The sequence below is a fragment of the Erithacus rubecula genome, assembly GCF_903797595.1.
Source record: "Erithacus rubecula genome assembly, chromosome: 1".
NCBI lineage: Eukaryota > Metazoa > Chordata > Aves > Passeriformes > Muscicapidae > Erithacus > Erithacus rubecula.
This window is the reverse complement of record NC_136658.1, coordinates 3,782,044-3,804,949: the sequence shown is the minus strand read 5'-3', so window position 1 is coordinate 3,804,949 and position 22,906 is coordinate 3,782,044. Positions and strand designations below refer to the sequence as shown.

At 40.8% G+C, this 22,906-nt stretch overlaps 2 protein-coding genes across 4 annotated transcripts in view; both read left to right on the top strand.

The window, feature by feature from the left end:
- The window catches only part of DCAF6 (DDB1 and CUL4 associated factor 6), a 71,862-nt gene extending 70,981 nt beyond the window's left edge, over positions 1-881 (top strand). Inside the window, exon 22 of the mRNA XM_079316272.1 lies at positions 438-881. Within this exon, the coding sequence (XP_079172398.1) occupies positions 438-502 (65 nt within the window). The 3' untranslated portion in view covers positions 503-881. The remainder of the gene's footprint in view (positions 1-437) is intronic.
- Positions 882-1,657: 776 nt separating this feature from the next.
- The window catches only part of GABRR3 (gamma-aminobutyric acid type A receptor subunit rho3), a 51,039-nt gene continuing 29,790 nt past the window's right edge, over positions 1,658-22,906 (top strand). For 2 of the 3 annotated variants that reach the window (XM_079302096.1, XM_079302094.1), the window contains exon 1: positions 19,492-19,592. The gene's annotated coding sequence lies outside the window, so the exon portion shown is untranslated. Of the gene's footprint in view, positions 2,096-19,491; positions 19,593-22,906 lie in introns of those variants that run through there. The other variant, XM_079302095.1, reaches the window with a different exon arrangement.

Genomic DNA, 22,906 nt, shown 5'->3' with positions numbered 1-22,906 from the left:
TAAATATTTACACCAAAATGCATTTTTTCTGATGTGTTGAAGTGACAGGCAGTGATCCCCCAGTTTCTGGACTATTCCCATTTCTAACTATAGCTGTAGTTTCAGCTCCCCAGAACAGCATTTCTGTCCCTTGCAGTCACCATCTCATTTTAATGTTATGCTTGCATTCATCTTTTCTGTGCTGACAGCCAGTCAGCAGCTACAAGGTTTTTCCTTTTGTACACAGATTTTGCTTTCATGCCTGACATCCTTTAGGGCATTTCTCCTTTTCTCCTTTCTTGTGGTAACATTTCTACCCACTCCACACAGACTTCCTTCTACCATAAAACCCACAGCCATATCCCATTGTGTAATAACCATGGGAGACAGCACATAATAAATATTTACCAAAAAAAGAAAATGTTGCAAGTTCTTTTTACTAAATCTGTGTTTTGCAGACCGATTGGAAGGTGACAGATCAGAAGGATCTGGCCAGGAAAATGAAAATGAAGATGAAGAGTAACCAACAATCGTGTGTGAGCACCTGGAAGTCAATAAATTTGTATAAAACATTAATTATATTTTTCCTTACAGAGCTTTAGTGCAATTCTGAGGTATTGCTTTTGGATAACCTAACCTTTTGTTTTTTTGAATGACTGTGTGCATGACTTGGGGAGAGTGTGCAAGTTAAAATAAGCAAAAATGTTTTTAAAATGTTTTGCCATGTATGAGGGGTGCTAGAGATGCCAAGTGCAATATTTTCCTTAAACAGCAAATGTGGGAGCTTGGATCAATGTTTTAAAGTAACTTTCATTATAGTAAAAACGTTGGTTCAAATAAATTTCTATACCTGCTGTTTGCATGTTTGTTGCTTTCTAATTAAAATATTTGGTTGTTTTAAATAGTTTTGTGGTTTTTCTTTGTGCAGCAATTGGTTTATCACCTTGTAAGTACAACCCCATTGCTGCCTTTGCAGTATTTGCATTCTTCCTTACAGTGTTTGTGAAGTGACAAACACAATTATTTCTTGCAGTGAGCACAGGGACTTTAGGACTCTGTGTCTCTTGGTTCTTGCATTTCCCACACACATGTAGGCAAAAATTGTCTCTCTCTCAGTTGTATAATGTCACTTCTCATTCTCTGTGCTTGGGTCTGTAGTGCTGGTGAAATAGTTGTATTTCACTGATAGATCTGTGAGTTTGCCTTCTTTGCAATAGCAGCAGGTGCATCTTAATTTCCACTGATTTAGGGACTAAGAATTTTAAAATTCCTGTGCATTGTTTCCTAGGAGTAATTATTTGGGAAGGCTGTTCAATCTGTTTTATGGGATTTACCCTTCCTCCACAGATTTTTGGATGGCAGTGGGGAAGAGAAAGTGAAGGAAGGAAGGTAGAGCAGGGAAAGTGCTGTTTGCTCAATGGCAGTTCTTGCCAAGGATGGCAGATGCTGAGAAGCTCCATTGGGAAATATGGAATGCTGGAAGAATTCTAAATCAGGGGGGTGAGGGTACTGGAGGCTTCATTACCCTGTTGATATTAAAATACACATTCATTACACAAACTGCACAAACTTTGCTGACATCAACAAAAGGAATTCCCCACACTAAAAAAGAACATAAGCACAATTCTGATGTCCTGATTCATAGTGCAAGCAGGCTGAAGGGATATGGGGAAGAGATAGAAGGGAAAACTAAAACAACTGAGAGGGATAAAGAGAAATTCCTGAGGGAGGAGAAGTGGGAATTATATGGAATTCAGCTGGCAGTAACAGTGAAGATATTTCCTTGAGCAAGGGAAGAATAACATGAGGGGAGAGGAAAAGTGTGAGGAGATAGATAAGGGTTGGTGGGTAGTTTCCTTGTTTGTTTTAAAGGAGAAGTTAAGAAATCATTGAAAGTGATGCAGTGAAGAGAATTTGGCAAAGGAGAAAATAACTGTTGGGGAAATAAGTTTTTGGAGGCAGAGGGTGCTGAGAAAAATGGACACCTCAAACAGTGGAGTGCTGTGAAACCCAGGAAAATTCACATCCCAAGGATGTCAGTGCAGCAGAGGATGGAGATCTGCTAAGTGTTTGAGAAAGTATCTAACATCAACAAGGGAGAGGAGAAAATGTCAAGGTAAGATGCTTGTTTTTCTACACAGGTAAATTAACTTCGAATTTTTGTAACAAGGGTTCTGTTCTCATTAGATTTAAAAGAACTATACAGGAAATATAGATAAGAAAAGATTAAGTATAGATAAAGTAGGGTTGTCTGCTCCACTGCTGGGGCTCCTGAGCAATTTTGTGAATTAAATAGAGTAATGCAATGTTGGATACAGTTGGGTTCTCTGTAGATGATTTTTGAGGTGTTTTCTTCCAAAAATCGTCCTGGTGCTTCTACAGAAGCCTGAGTGTTCTTATTTAGAAATTATTAATTTTTTTTGCCTTGAAAATAAATTCTTCCTCAAGTAAATATATGGAGAAGATAGCTTTTGTCTTCCCCAGAGAGGTTTAATAAATCTCTGTGGATGTCTTTCTAAAAATAAAAAAGCTGCTTCTGCCACTTTTGCTTTAGTTATAGCAAAGAGCATACCAACAGCAATTATCTTGACTTTTTTTCCCAGAGCTCCCATAGGCACATTAGTCCCAAAACGTCTCTTATTTATTCAAAGGCTAAATATTAGCTTTAATTCCTGATACATAGCTGTGGGTTTACTGATTTAAAAGGAGGATTTAATCTCAATAAGGGAAAAAGTTTAATATCTGGATGATTTTTCAAACCTCACTGAAGTTTGTCAGGCAGTTCTTCTAAAACTAAGATATCTATAGTGTATAGGTTGGCTTTCTTTTTTCTTTTTAACTAACATTTATGTAATGGGATAGATCTGAACAGAGAAATTAAAGTAAGAAGCCATCCCAAAGCCTCCCAAGTTGAGAAGGGAATGTGCTCTGGTTTCAGGCTGGGGCTCAGGGGTGGGCAGTGCTGCCAGAGCTCCCTCTAGTGCCCCATTTCTGCTGCTCTTGGAGATACCCAAAATGTTTATTGTCTATTAACAGCCCAAACTGATGGGCAGGATGGTGATAAGGATACAGGGACCACCTTCTGCTGCTGTGTGGACTGAGGATTGCACTCCAGCACTGTCAGTGCTGGTGTGCTGGGAAGAGCAAGGGTTCAGGTGTCACTGCTCACTTCTAGGGAGTGCAAAGATCAAAAGCAACTTCTCTGATAAATGTTACTGCAATTCCTGGTAAATAATTTGGTGTCTTGAAGCCTGGGCAGATGGTCCCTGTGGGACACAATCTCTTCTTTAAATTAAAAAAGATGCTGAGCTTGTTCAAACCATAGTTCTGCTCTTTGTGCTTTCCCTGATGGAGGCAGGAAAAGGTTCATTAAAGGCATCCTGCATCATTTGGATTGTGAATTTTTCTTACCTAGATAAAGTAGAAAAATACAGTACAGTAGATAAATGTTTACAGTAGGCTATTGTATACACCTTTAGCTCTTTGAGAATATCCCAAATGATGTTTTTGAGGAAGAAATTCCAGAGGAAAATGCTCAGTGGTGGTTTCACTGGCCTTGCACCAACAAAATGACCACTGAGTGTGTGTGTGTGGTTGTGTGCAGGGGATGGATACACTCAGAGGAGCTGCCTGGGAGAGATGAGCCATTCTTGTATGGAAAGATCCCACTGAGCCAGGCTCATCACTCACAATCCTTGGGAATAGTCCTGTTTTGTGGGCAGAGCTGGCAGCACTGTTGAGAAATGAGCTGCAATTAGCAGCAGCTGGGTCCCAGCCCATATTCCTCCTGATCCTGTCACACACACAACAAGAGGCCAACCCCAAAAGCCCCAGCTGAAGCACAGGGCCACAGGACACAGGAGGCTTCTGTGAGGTCACTGCCCTGCCCAAACAGAGATTGAGCTAGTCTTGGAAATGTGGGGTGAAATCAATTTTAAGCTCTTTCCATGAATTATAACGTGCACAAATACCTTTATCTGTGTAAGCATCCAGTTTGTCTTCTCAGTGACATTCTCTGCTGCTGAGCCTGAGTTATTTAAGGTAATAGAGATTTATTTTCCTCAGGTTTAAATGTTCATTTTAGTATTTGCATTTGCTTTGTTCTCTTTGACAAAAAGGCACCATCCACCTTCTCAGTACTTTTTAAGAACTTTCTGTCAATGTTCCCCTCTAGATTAATTTCTCTTTACTGGCAGATCAAACTGAAGTTCAAAAACTACTACTAAAACACACAGCAAGGTGTTTTGATAGGAAAAATAGAGATGTGCTACTCTTTAAAGCAAGATCCTTTTTTTTCTGATTATGACTCTACCATATTATTATGCTGCCCTTTTTTTTGCAGGAGGATGGCTGTACACTAGTGTAATCCATGGACTTTGATAGATTCACTATCCAAATAAGAACTGATGGCTACTAATTTAGGAAAATCTCACTTAAATGGAAAACCCTCTAAATAGAATTTGTTAATAGGCTTTGTAACTAATTGGAATACAAATCCCAGGGGATCTGCAGCTGTTCTCAAACAGCATTGCAGTTCTCCTTCCCCTCTGCAGGATGACTCCATGCTCAGACCCTGTTTTTAATACTTTCTCCTTCCTCACCTCACTCCTAAAGAAATTTGATTAAAAACCAAATACCTTTAAAACAAACTTGTAACTGTTAAATCATCTAAAGGAATCATAATAATCATGAGGTACTTTTAATGGTGGGATGAATGTGACACTTGCCAGATTGGGGTTTCTATTCCTCAGAGAATGATGACCTTTCAGTAGTTGTGCAAAGTGAGTTGGGGCTCTCACTTCAATTCTTGCTGAATTGATGTTGTCATAGTTGTCAGTAGACAGCTCTGAGGATGCTCATTCAGCACTTTGTTCGTGGGAAAAAGTGTTTGGGACTTTTACCTGTCTAATTCTACAAGCATTCAAAGGTGAAATACTGTGCTTTAAAATAATTTGTGGTTATTTTACCCAGGATTAGAAAGAGCAAGGGAGGGTTCTGTAAATTTTTAAATGAACATGACTTTAAAAATACTGTTAGGCACTGTGACAAAACCATTTGGCTTGGATGTTGGTTGCACTCCAGAAGCTTTCCAGGCACAAGGATGTAACACAGAAGAGCCACTTCAAAATTCTTTCCAGTTTTTCTCAAATGATTCTTTTTCTTTTTAAATATAATGATATTGTGCACCTGCTACCATTGCATGTCAGGGTTGTGCAATGAGTACACTGAAGAAGGGGATTCTCTCTGTGGCAGGAGCTCCTGTTCACCCCAAGAGCAGGGAGGCTGAGCAGAGTCACAGCCAGCACCTGCACCCCCTCCCCATGGCAGGAGCAGCTCCCAGCCCCTCTCTCCTTCACAGCCACGCTGTGTGTGCCTGCTCTGGGGCTCTGGGGCCACTGAGGTGACAGTCACACACTCCCCCCACCACACTGAAAATCCACATGATGGCTCAGACACTCAGCTTCATTCACACCACTTGAATTTCACATCACTGCACTGAATGGGTTTGATTGCAGTCTAGAGGTTCCAAATTTGGACTCTTACATACTCTTATAGAGGAGAGCTGGGCAACAGATACAGAAATGAGAAACTGAATGAGCTTCATCATTTAATTTCTCTCATCCTGCTTCTCATGCTGTCTTTCCCTTCTGTTTGCTGGCATTCTGTGAAGCAGTTTCAATGAAGTAGTAGTGACTCCAAGGTGTAAGAGAGTGAACCCAAGATGCAGTTTTGGCCTGTCAGTGGGCAGGCAGAGAGCAGACAGGAGTAGAAGAAAGGTCTCCACTTCCCTCTGCATATTCTTTCCCTGGGAAGTAGAAAGCAGCTGAAAGCAAACAATGTGAGGATAAATGAAAAGACAAGTTAGACACGAGGAAGGGGAAATATTTTCAATGCAGCAATGATATTTTGGTTCACTGAAAGACAGTCTAAAAGCAGAGGGATGCTACAGAGAAGCCTGAAGTGCAGCTGGGCTGCAGGGCAATGCTCCAATGCCAGGTGCCTGCAATATGGCAGGGACTATCCTGCATTAAAAGCTGTCAGAAGGATGTGACCTTCTGTGTTGCATGGTTATGGCCACATGACACAGCTCTAACAAAGCATTTCCAAGTTACAGAGCTATGCAGGATAACAAACTCTGCATATCCAGAAGAGAAATGGGCTTCTCCTTTCCATGAGAGGGTAGCTGATGTCTCAGTGAAACTGCAGGTTGAAAAATAAGGCACATCCACCAGGATATATCCCTAAGGAAAGAGTAGATGGGAAAATGAGAATCTCTGGGTATCTCCTCTGCCTGGCAACAGAGCCCCAGATTTGTGCCCACCAGAGTTTTGAGCTGTATCACCAAGTCTGGCAGCCAGAGAGCAAACAGGGGATGCTCAAGCATCAAGACATGAGGCTCTGAGTCACATGTAGCCATCCTCCTCTGACAGTGCTCAGTGATTGCCTCAGTGCTGATGCAAGTGGTGATCACATTTAGCTTTTACACAGCTTAGCTTTAAAATGGTGTTAGAGCCAGTTTACAGAGAGAGACACCAACATCAAAATTCCTCTTCAAAAGATTGAGAAATTTGGCATGAATGAGAAGACAATTTGCCTATCATCCCTTATCAGCAGGATTTGGAGCCTTAACATTTCAGAGGTGAGTGCCTTTCCACCAGCCTTTCCAAAATAGGTGGCTCAGTCTCTAACAAGTTTCTCTACACTGTTGGCTTCATATTAACCTCTTGAGGAGGGGAGCACGTGTATTTCTTGGTAAACCAGTGCCTTTGCTGCTGCACTGCTTGGTGAGCTGTGTGATGGCAAACTGAGTGCTTTCTCAAAATAGTAAACAGGCTGGTACCAAAAAGTGAATTACTTGTCACTGATACAGGAATAACAGCTCTGAAAGGGCTGGGTTTGTGCAGGTGTGACCTGTGCTCTTTAATCACCTTGGTTCTTACAATAAAGACCATAAAATAGACCTGTAGTGATTTAGCTGTCTCCTGACAGGAGCAGCATCTGCCAGTCCTTCCCTCAGTTGCCATGGTAACCCCCTAGGATGGGGTGCACTTCAGAAAAAAGCAACTTCTGGGCTAAATTGTGGGCTGGAGGGTGGCAGATGGATGGGATTCAGCTGCCTCAGAGGGTGGTACTCCACAGCCAGGCATTCAGATTTAGGAATCTACCCAGGTGGTCCATTTGGCACATCAGAAGCAAAATTTAATTTAAACCATCAATTTGTTCCCAGATTTGCTCAGTGAGCCGTGAAACATGCAGAGCTAGATGAATTCCCATGTAATCCAAGCCTGCCTGAAAGCCTCATGAATTGCCCTGAGCAAGGGACTTGATGAAGCCACAGCCCTTTCTCATGAGCAGCCAGCAGAGACAGGGAGGGCTTCCCATTTTGTTGGGAAGTTGAGCTGTTTGGCAGCCTGACAATGCCCAGAGCCAAGGATTCAGGATCCAAATGCAGCTGTGAGCTGGAATTGATGTTGTTGGAGTCACTGCACCCCTCTCAAAACACAGGCAGCGTATTTCCTTACAGAAATGTTTGAAAACTGAGTCTCCTTAGAATTTCCAGCTTGCAATACAATTTGAAATGAAGAAAGGAGAGAAGAAACATCCTGTTCCAACATGGCTCAGGATCATGTTTAACAAGAACATTTCTTGTAAGGGTTTGTCAGCCAGCTGGAGTACACAGGACCTGAGGGTCTGGAAACCTCCTGGATCTAAGAGCAGAAATCAGAAATCACTATAATAGATGTGTTGTTATATTAAACTAATTTTCCAAGATTGTTTCAGAAACATGATATGCCTTGGTATCCTGCCCTGGTTTGAAAGATGGGTGTCTCCTAGGGAAGGCAGGGCCCTCCCTTAGAATGGAGAATGTAAATCCTCTCCCTCTAAATTAGTATAATTTTTAAATTAAGGGGCTCTCAGGCAAAGATATGGGGATAGGAATAACAGTTCTTTATAGTGGGTACAACAAGGCAAACAAAACTCCCAAAAAATCATCTCCAGTACCCAGCCATCACTGCTTCTTTAGCAACTCACTGGGAAAAATTCCACAGGCAACAAGTAAAAGCTCATCCCTCAACATACTGAAATCTATGAACCTGTGTGTGCCACTTTTTCTTGCACTTTTCAGCTACCCTGTTGTTTCCTACATGCAGCACTTCCTAAACTTTTCCTGATTTACTGGTATCTCAGGTTAAGTTCATTGGATAACAGATTCATCATCATTCTAAGGTAAAGAATTCACATTTGAATTTACTTTTGATGACCTAACTAGATTATGAACAATGCACTCCTCACTTCCAAAAATGTAAATAAGTTTTAGGCTGAGCAAACAAACATTCATTGCAGACAGATATTTCAATTCTTGCACTTATTTTCATTGTCTAAGGAACAAGAGGGAGCAAAAACTTTTCCCATGCCTTTTTTTTTCTTTTTTTTTTTTCTTTCCAAAGAAATTTGACATTTCTAATTATGACAGAGCAAAGCAAAATGAAAATCTATTTCAAGAGATGAGTCTTCCTGTAAACAGTGCCTGGGCACTTCTGCCTCATCTCATTGCATTTGGGCTGTCAGACGAGCACAATAAATAACTCGTCCTCTAACCTCTGTTTTGTTGCTCTTTTTTTCTGTTCAAATAATTGTCAGTTCTGGTCTCTGCTTGCATGTCACTGAAAGAGTTCCTAAATGACAAGTATACAAGTGCCTTGGTTTAGCTGAAGATAATTTTAGCCTCTCTCTTCTGATAAAAATTGCACGGGCTAAATTTGGACACTGTTTTCTTGCAGAAATATAATTTCATTTATTTTTTGTTTATTTTTAATATATTTAACAGCCCAAATTATTTACTTAAAAGTATTTATTCAAGAGAGACAATAAGTGCAGGGTTTCTTTTTAACCAAAGTATCCAACTATTCTACTAAGGGACATGATAAATGTTAGCAATTTCTAATACATATTCCTGGCTTTACAAGAACATTAAAAACCCATCAGATTCAATTCACTTGCTGAAAAATTTAGACTGTGAAGAAGTTAATTCACTCTTTAGGGAAAAAAATAATTTTTTTTGTTTGCTTAGAAAAAAACATAATGAACTTCAGAAACCTTTGAGTTGACTTCTTTATATTCAGTAGATGGATGAACACTGGAATTGTATCAGCAGCTTCCACCATCATCCTCTGGATTTGCCAAGTGTTACCTGAAATTTCTCATCTCTGAACTGAGGTTTTAAGAATGCCAGCTCCAAAATGGCACAACCAGGAAGGTCCCTTTGCTAATGGACAAAGCAGAGAGAGCTCAGGAGAGAGCAGAGAGGGGAAGAGTTAAAAGCAGCCCTTCCTCCAGCTGAGTGAACAAAAATGATCCCATAGTAGCAGCAGCACAGGGAGGTTTCCCCTTTCTCCACATAATTCACTGGGCATCACTTTGGGCTCTGCCCAAACAACACATAGTCTTGTTATGGCCAAAAAAATGCAGTTACCAGCTGAGAGATGCACTGCTTTTAAAGGTTCTGGGTTTGAGCTGTAAGGGATGGTGGATTTGTTCTGGCTGCATTTCATCTGTTTGTGCAGTACAGCCTGAAAAGTCCAGGATAAATGTACCAGGTTTTTTCATTTATCAACATCTTTGCTTGAGGGATGAGCACAGGAATCTTGTATAGCTGAATCTGCAGATTCATTAATCTGCATTGAGTGTGTAGTAATCAAATTCTAGGCCTTTTTTATAGATTAATGTTTAATCCTTCAACCAATATATACATTGAAGGAAGCCCTTAAAAACCAGCAGCTGAAATGAGAAATCAGCATTTCCATGGAAAGTGAAGAACACACCTGATTTCTTATTATATAACAGAAAAAAATGCACAAAACCCAAAAATACACAACTCACTGTTTGCATGAGATAAGGTTTTTTTCCTCAGTTCCACTTGAGAGATCATTAGTATTTTTTTAGCCAGTGGGAAATTATGCAGCTTGATGTTTTTGCTAAACTGCCAGCTTTTAAAGGCACAGGATCAGAATCCCACACCTAATCAAAACAAGTTTGGATCCTCATTTTATGGTCATTTTTCTGAGTATGACTTGCTCATCTCTTGGGGCTAGTGGGAGATGTGCTACTCTCTTGTATTAAAGGATCACTTCCCCTGATGCTCAGGATACAGCATTTTATTAAATCACTGAGAAACTGCATGTTTATTTTTAATTTTAATAATTTCTAACTTCTATTCACTATACAATGATTTGCATATACATAATGATCTATCATCAAGGAAGATAAATTCCTAGACACCATTTTCTCACATTCTTCTACATCCATTGAAACTCTTCTACCTCAGCACCAAGCAGACTTGAATTTTAATCCAAAGGGGGGATTATACCTATCAGCCCATATTTTTATTTGCAAAGATGAATAATTATGGCCTTTTTCTACTAGGATGTTTACAATAGCTGAATTCAGGGCTGTTTTTCCTCTTGTTCATGAGATGAACCTGGTTGGTTCCTCCTGCTGTAAAATGCATGTTTATGGTACTTGTATGTCTGTGTGTTGTTTCTGACCTGTTAAACATTGTCTACACAGAAAGTCACTTTTAAATTATGTGTGCTGCTGATCTGCACCAAGACATTCATGTGATACAAGACACTCAGCAGAGATATGTTGATGTCAGCTGAATTCCTAAAGCATTTTGCCTGTTGGCCTCTTGCTGCTGTACCATCAACTTGGGGCCATGGTAGTACCAGAATCAGCAGTAAGTGGCTGATTGGTGTCCATATTTAGTCTTTTAATGATTTCTTCTTGAAGAAAAAAAGAACAAAGCCCCCAATAAGACCTGTGGAAATAACAATGGATAATTTGAGATACTGTTTCATGTTCCTTTCTTAGGACTTCCTTCATCCACTCCCAAGCAGAGTTGATATATTTTCTTTCAGAGGGTTACATTTCAGTCAGAAATGCATTTCAGCCCTTACCTTTGGTATTCTCAACAGCCACGTTTCTTCTCACTTTCTTCTGCTGGCTTTGCAGTAGATGCAAAGCCAAGGCTTGCTGAATGAAAACAGTTTCCAGGTCTGGTCTTTGATCAGACTCTCTGGAGAACTCTGCTGCTGCCATCTGAGCTAACTCATTGCCATGAATGTGGTCAGTGGAGCACCAAAAAATTCCTTGTTTGGAGCCACTTGTGACTTGTTTCCTCTTTTCATTCTAGTTTTCTGTGGTTTGGAAGGAATGCTTAAAGAGATGTTAGTGTTTTCCTAACCTGGGTATCAGTTTAAAGGATTTTAAATCTTGAAGGTGCCAGGATAATCCTCCACTTCAGGCCACAGAATTTCTCTTCAGTTTTTAGCCACTGGATCTTGCATGCATTTTTCTCTCTGATATATATATTTTCTCTCTGATATAGATGAATGGAAATCACATCTGTGCTGGAATGGTCTCACTGCAATATTTGAATGGGTTTTTTTTCTTCCAACACCTTATGAAAGGGAGAAGTTGGTACTCTGAAGCTGGATGTGATACTCAGTGATGATGGCCATGAATTGGCAGACCAATGCAATCACCTTTCTATTTCTAAGGAGTAAAGGATCAACTCCAGATTTTTATAGACAATTAGCTTTTAGAATTGCTCTTTTATTACTTGCATTGGATAATGCATGTTTTCTTGGGACAGCTGTAATAAGGCTTCAGAAGAAAATGGAATGAGACAATGCAATTATTACCCATGATTACTCCTTTTGTTCTTGTCTTAGTCAGCTCTTGGTGGGGAGGGCTTCTTGTTTAGTGTTTCATAAATTACCTCCTGTTGTAATGGTTTTAATTCATTTTATGAATCAAAGTGGTGGATATGTCAGCAAAAAATAATTGGATTCCTAAAACAATGTATCAAACACAGAGGACAACTAATATGAAATGTATTGTGAGAGCCAAAGCTGGTAAACCCTGATAGGTGAGGAAATGCACACTTAAAAATAATAATTATGTACTGAAGGATACAGATGAACATCATCTTCACAGCAGGAGAAGAACAAGATGAAGCACACATTGGGTTTATTGATATGTACACATAATGACTTTGCATTTTATACATGGTGCTCTTGGGAGACTCTGCAGTGCCTACAGCATTTGATTCAAGCTTTCAGCAATTGGACTCTCAGGGATCAAGAGTTTTACAGATGCTGTCACAGAGTTGGGAAATGAAAATGCTGTGGTCATGGCTGGCCAGTATGAAAAGGTACCAGATCACACCAAGATTTTTCAAGCTACTGCCAAAATCAGCTACATCAAGAGCAGGGTTTTCTAAGCCTGTTCAATGACTGAGCCAGCTGGTCACCTCCCCATCTCTGCTTTCAGTAAAATGGGTCCCCAGAGGGAGCACACAGCTCTTTCAGTGTCACTAATGTTTTCTCCAGGAAAAATATTTTCATTCTTAAAAAATCCCAATGGACTTTGCTTATAATTTACAGAAATATTTTAACATAAAATTTTTATAATTGTTCGTTTCAAAATTATATCCCTTGTATAGCTGGTTGCAGCTCCTAATAAATGTTATTTTCTGGAGGCTTACATGTCTCATTTCTCTCCAGATGACTGAAGCTAGCAAGAGCTCAAAAACCACAGGAAAGTAGACCTGAAGTACATTTAATAATACAAATTACCTTCTTCAAGAATAATTAGTGAAGAAAACATATTCTTGTTAGAAGCTTGCAAAGATACTGAACAGCTTTGAATGAACTGGCAGCCAACTATGAGGTTGGCTGTGCAATAGAAGAAAATAAACAGAATACAAAGAAAAACATATCCAGTTAAAATTACTTGCATCTGTTAGTTAGTCAAGAGCATTTTAAAAAGAAAAGGAAACAACAAAACAATACATTAAGGCAGCCTTTTCAAATTATATTAGTCCTTCCAACCCAAACACCAGGAAAGGTGAGGTGATTGTTTAGTTTGTTTTGATTTTTAGTTTAAAGGAAAGAACTGATCCCCAGGATCTCTGCCTAGAAGATGTGAAACATGAAGGAAGGTCATGATTATCCAGCCTTTTACTCTTGTTTGTTTGTTAAGAAGTTAGCAAATTCTGTGTTATACTGAGCTTCTGAGACAGTGAAACTGAAAATATTCTGTCCAGACTAAATCTGGGTAAGAGTAACACTTTGTGATTAACTTGGTAATAAACAAAGTTTACTTCATTGTACTTAGTGTGATTCAATACAATGCACTTTAGCAATTCATGTATTTAATTACTTTTGAGAGAGAAGCCTGTCTTGGTTAAACAAGAACTGCAAAAAATGTGTAAACCTTAGTGCCAATGGAATAAAACTCTGAGTTTATTTTAATATAACATCTTACCCACATTAGAGTATAACTCTCAGATTTGGAAATCTTCTCTTTGGCTAAACAAGGAAAAATCAGTTAAATTCTGGATGATTTTGGGGATTTAAATCTGGGAGAAAACTGGAGCTTGAGAGTGGGAGCTGGAAAGAAGCATACAGGGTTGTGTAAAGAAAGTCTGGGCAAGGAAGAAAGGGTTGTGCCTCTGTGAGAGGGAAGCTGTGTGGTTAAGAATAAGGCAGAAGGAATGCAAATGTATTTTTAGTTGAAATTAGAGCCACCTTTCTAAGTCTATGGCCAAATTATCCAGGCTCCTCTTACGTGAGGCACCAACTATCCTGAGGATTTAACCCCATGGTGACAGATGAGCCCAGCTGAAAAGATCAGTCACATGCTGTTAAATTTAAAACATGCACGAGTTTTTCTTGGTTTTACTATCTCCAGAAGATTCACCTAAACTTGCAGAGATAATAGTAAAAAGCATGTGATTTCTAGATTTCCCAAACCAAGGAGCTGTACAGGAATACTGAGATTTCTGTGGGCTGGGAATGTCAGCTGGGAGCAGGGGAGCCACTGTGCTGTGATGCAGAGGAACTATTTTGGGCATGAAGAAGCTGAGAGCTGCACAATGAATGGCAAGGAATTTGCAGGGTGGCTGTGGGGGAGAATTCCTGTGCGTGTGGAGCAGGTGGAATATTGCTAAGCTGATTGCAAACAGAATTTTGAACAAGTTACAGCAGTTTCAGAAATGAGGATATACTAAAATCAGTGGTAAAGTTGGAGGCCTGTTTTTTTTTTTTTTTTAAACTCTTTGAGATTAGAGGATTTATTGCTCCATAGGGGGTGAGGAGACAGAACCTTGCTGGACATGGCTCCTTTTCTAACTCTAAATCAAAATACTTTTCCAACCTGAATATGCAGGAGTTGAGCATATTATCTTTGAGAAACCCTGTTTGTTTTCTGATCTACATGCAGACAGTACAAACTTTGTTCTCCTTGTACTCCACCATTTTAGTCCCAGCTACTGACTTGACATTAGTACTGGATTCCTGCTATCTGCAGAAATAGCAGCTATATCCCTGTGGTTCAAAAAGTGACAAGGCAGTTAATGAAACAATTGGTTAATTTTTATACAGGCCTCCCAAAGCCAAATGATCTCAGACTATATTCCACTCATACTGCAGGCAGCTTGGGCTAATTAGCAGGAATTTTGGTAGTCTGCTCACCTTCATATTTTCTAGATCCTACTAGGTAAGAGTATCCAGGCTATGATAATAGCACTTTTTAAAACCCTCTTAAAATACAAGTTTGGCTGAAGAGGTGAACTTTAGGAATGGTTGCTCTTCTACCCTTAATGCAGGTTTGCAGTCAGACTCTTGCCTCTGTCATGGAACAGTTAATGGCTATAAATAATCTTGGGAAATATGAGAAGCAAGTAGGAGGACTGATACTGACTGAAAAAACAATCAGGAAGTTGCAAAAGTTTACATTTGACAGGTTGTGAGGTGAATAGGATAAAAAGCCATCATTGATAGCCAGGGAAGCAAATGTTCATGAAAGTGGCAGAACAATCAGATAAAACAGCACCAGAGCTGTCTCCTTTCACTTAGCAGGGTACTGAAAGAAATCCAGGACATGAGCTGTCAGAGAAGATGAGGTCCCACGAACTTGCCTGGAGACAGCTTGAGGAGACATGATCAATTTTGTTGTCACAGAGTCACCAGCTAATTTATTGCAAGTCAGAAAGGTAGAGTGTGAGAAAGGGCAATTTTTTCCAAGATTAGAGAGGTAGAGCACTTGTAAGCAAAGAAAATGAAGCAATTTAAAATCATGGAGGGAACATTAGGACATGGAAAGGTAGAGGGACAGTTTAAGTGCAAAATGGGTTAGCTTCCCCTAAGCTGTTGAAAAGAACAAGCTCTTAGCACAATGATATCTTTGTAGAAAACTGAATCTCCTGAAAGCTGGCAACAACATCTACCAGATCACAAATTACTAAAAAATAACTGCTTTATGGGGTTTCAAGAATAACAAACAATCCTCTCTTATATAGACACTGGGATAGCCAGACTGTGAGGTACTGGAACCTCCTCTGCTCTTCAAAACACAGGAGAGCAAAAACCTGTGGTTTTCCTCAGAAGGAGTAGAAATTCTGCCTCCTTTCCATGGTGATGCTGTGGTACAAGACCAGTCATTGATCAAATAAAAGCTCCCAAAGTTCCTTTCAGGAATTAAGTACACCTTAAAAAACAAACATTATCACCAACATGAGGACATGAAGAAAATCACTTGCCTTCTTCTACTCTAATAAAAATCGTGAGCCATTGTGTTTTATCTCTAAAACTCAGTACTAAAGAAAATAGGAAGTGGGTTTGGCCTGAAATACTTGATTTTACTGGGCATGTAGGTACATATTTAGTCAAAGTGTGTTTGCATTTGTTCTCTTCCCTTTCTCCTTACAATCTGTTACCCAATCCACTGGGCTAAAGTAGAATTTTACATCAGTTGTGAAATGAAAGCCAGTGGCCAAAACACTGTTTTGGCTCTTTTAGGACATTTTAAAGCCTCCCACCATCACCCAAAAGGGTAAAATGGATTTTTGATGATCTTTTGCTTCTTTTGAATTTTCACATGAATAACAACTACTCTGTCTTTATTAAAACAAAACATAAAAAAAAGTGGGTTTTTTTGACACTGTGTAAGACACACTGGAGATGATTCATGTGCTTTTACTTCAGCATGACTATTGTTGCATCTTGACCTGTAGTTTCTATTTTAATTTAAATTCTCTTACCTACATGGTACAAATCATCCCTTTGTCTAGTGTAAGATCTTTAAAAAAGTAGGATATTCCAGTGTAATGAAAATGCATTATTTTCAGTGATGACAAGGCAAATAAGAAATACTTTTCTATACTTGGTAGGGTTTGGTGAGAGTTACAGCCTTTACTTGAGTAGCTCTGTTCTGGGCAGGAGAAGATGAAAGTGAGAAATTGCCCTGTAAAAACACATGTCCCCAAGAGAAAATTTAAGGCAAAGAGGATTTTCAAAGTGTAAACAAAAGTGTGAATCATTGCCAGTGGATGTTAAGCTTCATGACTGCTTTTCACTTCAGTTTGCATAGTTGCACTTTCAGGCTGACTTTTGGTGATTTACAATTTCTCTAAACCCTACATTTTCCTCCTATGGACAAGGCTTCATATCAGAGAATAGCTGATCTAGAGTTTAGTAAGGAAAAGTATTTAGCAGTAGTGATACAATTCCCTTCCTCACTCCTGCTGTAATAGTAATATTTATGTTAATAATATGTCTTTTTTACACAGGCTGGAGCTAAGATCCTGGCAGGATCAGGGAACTGACAACAGAAGGGCTGGAAACTCTATGGACACCAAGCAATGAATGTTTTGCCCAATGCTCTCAACTACAAATACCCTAAAAAACACAAATTATGCCTTTTCATAATGCTGCAGGAGAGGAAGTAGCTTTTCAAACATCTTTCCTTGCCCTATGCTGGGAGCCCTGCAGGCTGCCCAGGGTTTAATTACTGACCCTGTCTCTGTTGTGTTGAATTGTGATATGCTGGACTCTCTACACTGCCCTTTTCTCTGCTGCTGAACACCTTGATCCCCAGCCTGAACAAACAAAGAGGCAGAAGCAGCATTGTGAAAGGCAGAAAAGAGAGAATTTTTAATTTTTTTCCCCGTGAGACAATCAGAATCAGTTTCTATTTTCCCTGGCATTTCACAAATTGCCAAATGGAGCCCTGAGCTTCTTGCCTCTTGCTCGGGGTGCAGTAGGAAGAGACTCACGATGCACACGGGGATGGGATGCTCTCACCACACGCATTTTCTGTGTGATTTTTTTACAAACACCTATAAATAAAACCCGCCGCTGTCCCCGCTGGTGGGAAGCACCCACACCCCCAGAAATCCATCAGAGCGAGTCCTGGGGTGTGTCTGTGAGATGCCGGCGGGGCTGGGAGTCGCGGGGTGTGGATTGAGGCTGCTGATTTTAACCCTGGGTGTGTTGGAAACTCTGCCTGCCCTGGGGCTGGGAGATATCTCCTGCTGCCCGGGGCTGATCAAGCGAGTTACACAGCGGTGTGCATTGATAACAGCTGCACCTTGTCCTCCCTGTGCTGAGAACAGCTCCTTTTCTTACAGGGGAAAAAAAAAAAATCCATTTAAAAAATACTGGAGACGTTTCTTAGGTGCCGAATCCCTGAGCCTGTGAAACCCAGGGCTTTGCTACAGGTTTTAATCAACTCAGTGCTTATTCAAAAAGAGGCATAAAGCCTTTAAAAATTAGCCCTGTTTTTCACTCAAGGTAAAGTCTCTGTTAGCTCATAGCTCTGGAAATGTCTCAGCCAGAGTTTGCACTTACATTCCTCCATCAGCACAGTATTAATCACACTCCTGCCATCTCAGGGTGCTGGAGTTACCTCTGTGTTTCCCAAGCAATTATTTTGCTTTCTCTTCATATACTCCACACACTATGGTGACTGCCACAGGAATACATAGCAAATTTACCACTTTCCTTTCTGTGGGTCAAGAACAGGCTGTAATTTAATACCACACTCCCTTGTAAAATAAAACTTGTTTTTTCACTCTTTTCCACTCTAGTGTAAAATCTTAAACATGACCACTCAGGACTAACAAAATAGGAGGCAAGCAAAACAGCATTTCTTACATGAAGAATTTTTGTACTTGACAATTTTTGAAATTTGGGGGCAAAATGCCTACTATGTTGGCCCTCAAATTATTTCCACATCAGCAAATCTGTAGTGTTTATTTCTGCCACATATATATTATGTGAATATTGCTCCTGCTAGTATTAGCAACAGATGAAGGCCATTGCTGAGTCCCTATGAATGCCTTGTGCTAAGGTGATCAGATTAAAAGTTTAAAAAAAAAAAAAAAAAAGACGTGGGCTGTAAGGAGCCTCCTCCCCTTGTTAACATGTGCTGCAGAGTGATGCCACCTGCATCAGGTCACAGATGTCAGCGCAGATGGTGTGTCACCTTATGTAACCTGGCAGGGGCCACACGGAACCAGGACACCGTGTCTGGGTCAGCTTACACAACTCTGGAGGATCCATTTGAGCCTGATGGCACAACCAGCATCTGGGCTGGGGCCTCTCTCACCCTACCTGCAACGTGAATTACAAGGAATTGGGACCTCTCGCAGTCAATAGATTAAAATAGGTAAGCAGGTGTTTCCGATACAAGGATGGAAACAAAGCACAAAGAATGGCGGAGAGAGGCGGTGGCAGCAGCAGGATCGGGACAGGCACAAGGAGGGAGGGTCATCCCTGCCCTGGTATGGAGGATGAGGAGCTCGATCTGCAGCTTCAGCTGCGGCCAGAACACTCTCCTGGGTACTGTGAACTAAAGCATTCTTAATGCACGTAAAGTCAATAAACTACTCCCAATACTGAATTATCTGGGGAGAGCGTGTGTGTGGGTGCTCATTTCTTTAAACTAATGAATGCCTTCACCTCTTTCTAGTCTCATTTCCAGTCAGTCCGACTAAACTCCATCGGTTTCACACCTTACGAAGCTTCTATCTTTATTTCAATTTTAAATGACCTCCAATGGTCTCTCACACCATAAAACACAGCGAGGATTACTGAAGGAATTAAGATTACAGTCACCAGAGCCTGTTTTATTCTTGTGCTAAGGGCTGGAAGTCTCTGTAAGGAACATCAGGGAATGTACAGTGAAGAACAGAAGGATGCTGGACACGGAGCGGGAACCTCTTGGATCATCTTTGATATTTGGCCAGCCTCACAATCACATTTTTTTGTTGTTGTTGTTTTTTTCCCTTGATGCTGCCCCCTTCGCTTTTCATCATATTTTAGTTGTTGCTCACTGGCCTCTCATCCTCCCCGTCAGCCGCGCTCTTTCAGGTGCGCCCCATCCTCCCATCCCGCGGGCTCCCACCATCGCCGGCCATTATCTCTCCTCCAGCCCTTTCCCATCCCTTTTTCCCCTCTCCATCCTCCCCTCCGCCCTGGCTCCGCCGTCCCGGAGCAGCTGCGGCCGCCCTTGTTGCTGAGGGAGGCGGCGGGCGCTGCCATCTCGCGGCCGCGCGCGGGGAGCGGCCGCCATGCCGGCCTGAGGGCGCTGTCCGTGTGGAGAGCCCGCCGCTTAGTGCAAAAGCCTTGCGAAACGTGGAATGTAAAAAAATTCTGACAAAGGGATGCTCGTTAATGTTTAATCTTTGTATACGTTCAAGCCTGCTCAATAATGAGGTTTAATCCGTGAAATAGAGCGGCCAACAAGCGCTGAGTGATGCACAGGTTAGAAATTGAATTGGCCTTGAATTGCCTTGTTCAGGTTTAGCGTTCGGCGTGTTTTAATGCTCAGAGGTGTAAAGCGAGATTAACAAAGCTCGAAAGGACAGCGGGCACACAAAATGCAGCATTTACAGGTCACTGGGACACTTGGCAGAACCCACAAGATAAGGAAGAAACCAATAAAGGCAACTCGGCAATTGTGCTGAAATCAGATCAAGCTGGGTAAAAGGTAATCCCGGCAGGGGCAGATCTGAAACTGACTCAGGAACCACCGGCCCAAAAGAAGGGAAAGACTGAGCATATGGACTAATTAATAAGAGAACTGTGTTACTTGTACCCAGTAAACACTAATTCCTTTGTTTGCTAACATGCATAAATACCATAAATAGCATAAATAACTAAATACCATAAAAAGTTTTGATAGTCTGGGTGCTTGATTTGTGGAATACCTGGGAGCAGCTCACATAGCCCTGAAGTCAACACCAATGTCTCTCAGTGTGCAATCATTGGGGTGTTGCACAACGAGTAGTGAATTTCATTTTTGTGGACAACAAAGGGTTTGTGAAATAGTGAACAGCCCTGAGGCTTTCCCCCCACAAAAATAAAAAGGGGACAAAAGGAGAATTAGTCTGTCTTGAGTCCTTTGTCAGCACCCAGGGGTGAGGAGGCAGAGCTGTCACTTTGGATTTCTCCGAGTGACTTTTTTTGTCTTACAGAAATCCATGCTGACACACTTCAGAGTGCCACTCAGCTTTTCCTGCATCTGAAGGCAATTACCAGATCAGGATTTCTGCAGCAGGGTGATCTTGCTCCATTTTGTTGGGGATCTCTGCTGTACTTTACTCAGTGTCTTTTAAGGATGAACATAGTGTAGCCAGCATACCTGTATTGTGTCGCCCAGACATTTGCAGGGCATTATCTTTATGTTAACAGGGAAATGATGAACAGGAGCACAAGATCTTGGGCAAGTGCTAGAGATTCAGGAAGGAATTCTTCCCTGTGAATGTGGGGACCACACTGGAACAGGTTGCCCAGATAATCTGGGTTGACTCTCCATCCCTGGAAGTGCTCAAGGCTAGGTTGGATGGGGTTTTGAAAACCTGTTCTAGTGTGAGGAGTCTCTGCCCATGGCAGGGGAGTTGGAATGAGATTGTCTTTAAGGTCACTTTCAACCAAAAACATTCAGTGATTTTATCAGCAAATTTCCAACCATCCTTCTCTGCTGCTGTTCCATCACTTAGCTTCTCTCTCCTTCAAGATTTTAACATAAATTGTTCAGATGTTTATTGATTTGGAACTACATTATTTTGTCAGCCACTAATAGAAGTTCTAAAACCTTAGAAAACCCAAATACACTTACCTCCTCTTAAATCTCAAATATACGTAAACTTAAATATATATTTACTTAAGACTACAATTCACGCAGTCAAAATTGGCTTCCCAGTTTGAAATGAGCACCTGCTCTGTGATCCTAACATATGTTTCTTTGGAAGATATCAATGGGAAAGAAGAGCCTGGAAAACAGCCACTGAGAGTTGTGCCTGATGGCTTTTGAAGCTGTTTTGCGACCTGTAGAGATCAGACTTCAGTCAATAAATCTGTCTCTATTTTCACTGTAGGATGAAAAAATTTGCAGTGCCAAAGCTGAAAGGCACATTTTTTTCCCACTATTCAACAATTTTTTTTTTCTCCTCATGTTCATTAGTGACAGAAAAGGAGTTTTGTAGAGATGCAGTACATTTCATAAATTAGTTCCCATCAGAGATATATTGTTGACTCCTGGACAGCAAACAGGGAATGCTGGAGAAAACACTTAATTCACATCAACTTGGCAGCAAGGAAAGAGTAAACACACTTGCTGAATTGTTTTCTTTCAGTCTGTGGGGGGAGAAGAGCCAAAAGAAATTCAGGTAGCATTTAGGATCCGACTGGTGAGCACTGATGAAACTGTGCTCTTGGCCAGACTGCCAAGGAAATCAGGGAAAAAATTAATCTCATGCAGTGTATTTTGCTTTTGGGATTGAAGCACAGTGTTGAGGTCATGCATATGGCAAAGTAGCCTTCTTCTTGGGGATACACTGTGCTGCTGAAAACACTCACTTTCTGAGAATTGCTCAGGCTTAAGGGTCAGCCCCTTGATCCTCCCTGACTTGGGAAAGCGGCTAAAAGATTTTTTTTTAATATTTAAATCCTACAGAAATAAAGAAACAAACTGTAGAAACTGCTCCTGGGGAAAAAAATGGGCAAACATGCAGGAGTAGGGCAGCTGTATCCCATGCCTGTGGTCAGCATGAGGTGGCAGAAAGGCAAAGTTTTCTACCACTGAGTCTGTGAGAAGTGTAAATCTGGGGAAAATGGGGCTGCAGATGTTCCTTAACCAGAGGAAGCAAAACTGATTGTTCTACTTTTAAGGTTGTTGCTGTAGAAGCCAAATAAAGGGATCTAGGGATGAAATTAATTCAGTGATTGTTCTATCCAGGGCAGAATGATGAAGGGGAAAGAATCCCTGATTTAGATGCTCTGGAAGTGTAGAATGCCAAGAGTTAGGGAAGTGTGTGGGTTTTCTTTGTTTTTCTTGTCACTCTTTCAAACCAAATGTCTGATTGTACAAAACAAGTGTGTAGCCCACACAGCTCCAGAGCAAAGAGAAGCCTGAGTTTTGTAAATTGAAGGAAAATCAGAAAAGACCCTTGTGCCTAACAGAGTCACCTGTTCAAGCCTGGTATTTAGAGGCTGTTTTATATGGGAAAATATATACCTGCCTTCGGTGGATAATGGTCTTGTGGGCATCCCACACTACAGTTTTAAAACACTCATTTGGATGAATATGCAGTGGACAGAGACAATAAGAAACTGGACAAGTCTCACAAGTGGAATTTGGTCTCCAGTCTTTGGTCATTTTAGTGGAAACTGTCCAGCTCTGCTCTCAAAAGCTGCAAACTTTGTACAGCTCCCATGCCCTGCTTGTGCCCAAGGAGATCTCATATCACAGGACAACTGTGTTCAGGAAATTGTTTAGGTGATCTTTACTTTTTCATGAACTGCCCTTTACCTTACTGAAAAATAACAACTGGTTGTTCTGTAATGAGAAGAAAAGGCATTTGCTCTGTTCTGAGATCTACAAACTGGAATCATAATTCCCAGTCTCTGCTTTCCTCCCACTTCATCCTGTTGGGAAATGTGAATGGGTATCTTAATTCTGGAAACTTGGCTTGTCATTTGTGTTAATATAAGCAGGACAAACTGTCCTTAATTCTAGCATTAATTGTGTAACTCACCATGATATAAATGGTAGGTGCTCTGCACTGAGTCTGTTG